This window comes from Monopterus albus, unplaced genomic scaffold (assembly GCF_001952655.1).
Source record: "Monopterus albus unplaced genomic scaffold, M_albus_1.0 scaffold92.1, whole genome shotgun sequence".
NCBI classification, from domain to species: domain Eukaryota; kingdom Metazoa; phylum Chordata; class Actinopteri; order Synbranchiformes; family Synbranchidae; genus Monopterus; species Monopterus albus.
This window is the reverse complement of record NW_018127972.1, coordinates 4149946-4152143: the sequence shown is the minus strand read 5'-3', so window position 1 is coordinate 4152143 and position 2198 is coordinate 4149946. Positions and strand designations below refer to the sequence as shown.

At 44.6% G+C, this 2198-nt stretch overlaps 1 protein-coding gene across 1 annotated transcript in view; it reads left to right on the top strand.

Annotated features, from left to right (window-relative positions):
- The first annotated feature begins 1411 nt into the window (after positions 1 to 1411).
- The window catches only part of LOC109964719 (uncharacterized), a 57241-nt gene continuing 56454 nt past the window's right edge, over positions 1412 to 2198 (top strand). The window contains exons 1-2 of the mRNA XM_020608227.1: positions 1412 to 1656; positions 1779 to 2061. Coding sequence (XP_020463883.1) covers positions 1526 to 1656; positions 1779 to 2061 — 414 coding nt within the window. The 5' untranslated portion in view covers positions 1412 to 1525. The remainder of the gene's footprint in view (positions 1657 to 1778; positions 2062 to 2198) is intronic.

Sequence of the window (2198 nt, the reverse complement as noted above, 5' to 3'; positions counted from 1 at the left end):
CTCTTGTCAACACATTTTGGATTTCCTTGCCATGGAGCCATCAAGGAAACAATCACAGGTGTGGGAACATTTTGAATTGGTGCCATCAAATAAGGTGAATTATATTTCCAAGATGTAAGCCTTATTGTCAAGTCTGTTACCGGGATGATGTGTCCGTCGGGTAAGTGAGTGTAGTGTGTGTCCGCTGCCGACACAGTGGAGAGATGTGTGTGTATGCAGTCAGTGACAGAGCCGCTCTGTCACACAAGCTAAACACGGTTTATATTTATAACACTTGGCTTTCACAATCTGGCAGACAGCTGCATCAGCATTCGGTTGAGCTCAGTGTGCGCGGCCTTAATCCGAAATGCACCCCCGATGTACCATCAACATCATGAACACCAGCACAGCCAGAACCTTCTGCGGCTTCCACGGGTATGCCATTAATCACATTTGTAGTTATATATTTATTTGTATGTAATCAAATGCTTTATAAATGTTCTGTAATGTTTTATTTTCAGGCATTGACCTGTGGAAGCTTCTTGACAAAGATGCCAGAAAATCTCAAAACGCTACTGCAGATGCCATTGTGGAGGTTCAGTGATATCTGCCTGCTCCTCCTCTGGACAGATCACAGAACCCCTCAGGACGACTCACAAATCCCTGTACCCATACCTGTTCAACCTGGCCAAACAGTTCCTGGCAACACCAGCATCTTCTGTGCCTTGTGAAAGGGTGTTCTCCAAAGCTGGGGAAGTTGTGTCAATAAAGTGAAATCATTTAAAACCATTCACTGTGGAGACACTATTATTTTTGAATAAAAATGCCCGAGTCACACAAGCACACCCAGTGTACACCGAGCACAATCAGAACACATTTATTATATTGTCATTGTCAGGAATTGGCGCGTGAAGCTGCCAATAATGTCGAGGGGTGAACTCAATTATATTGCCGGACAAGGATAAGTAAAACACTGTCTCTTTAATAAGAGCACAAACAACAAAACAATACAGAGAACTACGTAAAACAGTCCAGGGTCAGAGCCAGCAAACTTACACAGGCGAGGAAACCACAAATGAGAGGTCTGAGAATGCCAAAATACAGCAAAAAAAAAAGCTCAAATTATCACCAGCTGCCCAAAGCCATTTTTACATGCTAAAACAAAAACAGTTACTTAATCCAACTTAATGCAGAATCTGCAGAACTGCCCTAAGGTACAGAAGCTAGCCCTATAACACTAGCAATGCTGTGACCACATGTACAAAAGCAAGTTCAGAGTGCACAGTTTGCTGAAGATTCCAAACAAACACAATGGATGAAGGCAGTCAGGGGAAGAGGAATTCGAGTCAGAGGAGGGAGAAGAGCTGGCCATGGAAGAAGAGGAGCAGGCCAACGAGGAAGAGGAGTTCAAATCAGAGGAGGAAGAGGAGCAGGCCAACAAGGGAGAGGAGTTCAAATCAGAGGAGGAAGAGGAGCAGGCCAACAAGGGAGAGGAGAAGGTCCAGGAGGGAGAGCAAGACAACCTCGCACCATCATTACGGACGAGATGCGAGCAACAGTCATTGACCATGTCATTGTCCATGGCATGACAATGGCTGAAGCAGGACTACGAGTCCGTCCAAACCTGAGTAGGTTCACCGTGGCCACCATTATCAGGGCATTCAGACAACACAACAGGTATTGTACTCTATTGCTTTCTTTGTCACAATACAATTTTACAAGCCTGTGAAAGTAGTCTATTGGTTTCAAATCAGTTGTTACTGTATTGTAAAACTGACAACACATGTTTCTTTCTTTAGAGTTGAAAGAATGCCACATAGAGGTGGGAGGGTTGCCATATTTACAGCGGCACAAGAAACCCGCATTGTGGATATGGTTCGTGAGAACAACCTCATCAGACTCCGGGAGATCAGAGACAAAGTCATTGCCGATAATGTCAACTTTGAGAGCATTGATGATGTCAGCTTGGCCACAATAGACCGAGTTCTCCGGCGCCAAAAGATGCGGATGAAACAGGTCTATAGGGTTCCCTTTGAGCGCAACTCTGCGCGACACAAAGACCTACGTTACGAGTATGTGCAAGTAAGTATACATCCATGTTCACAGTACAGTTAGTGGACATACTGTGTTGCTCAGTGGCCTACATTACTTCTGGACAATACTGTGCTACCTGATTGACTGTTGTTCTGAACACCTGTGCACTTTCACATTTTCACAGA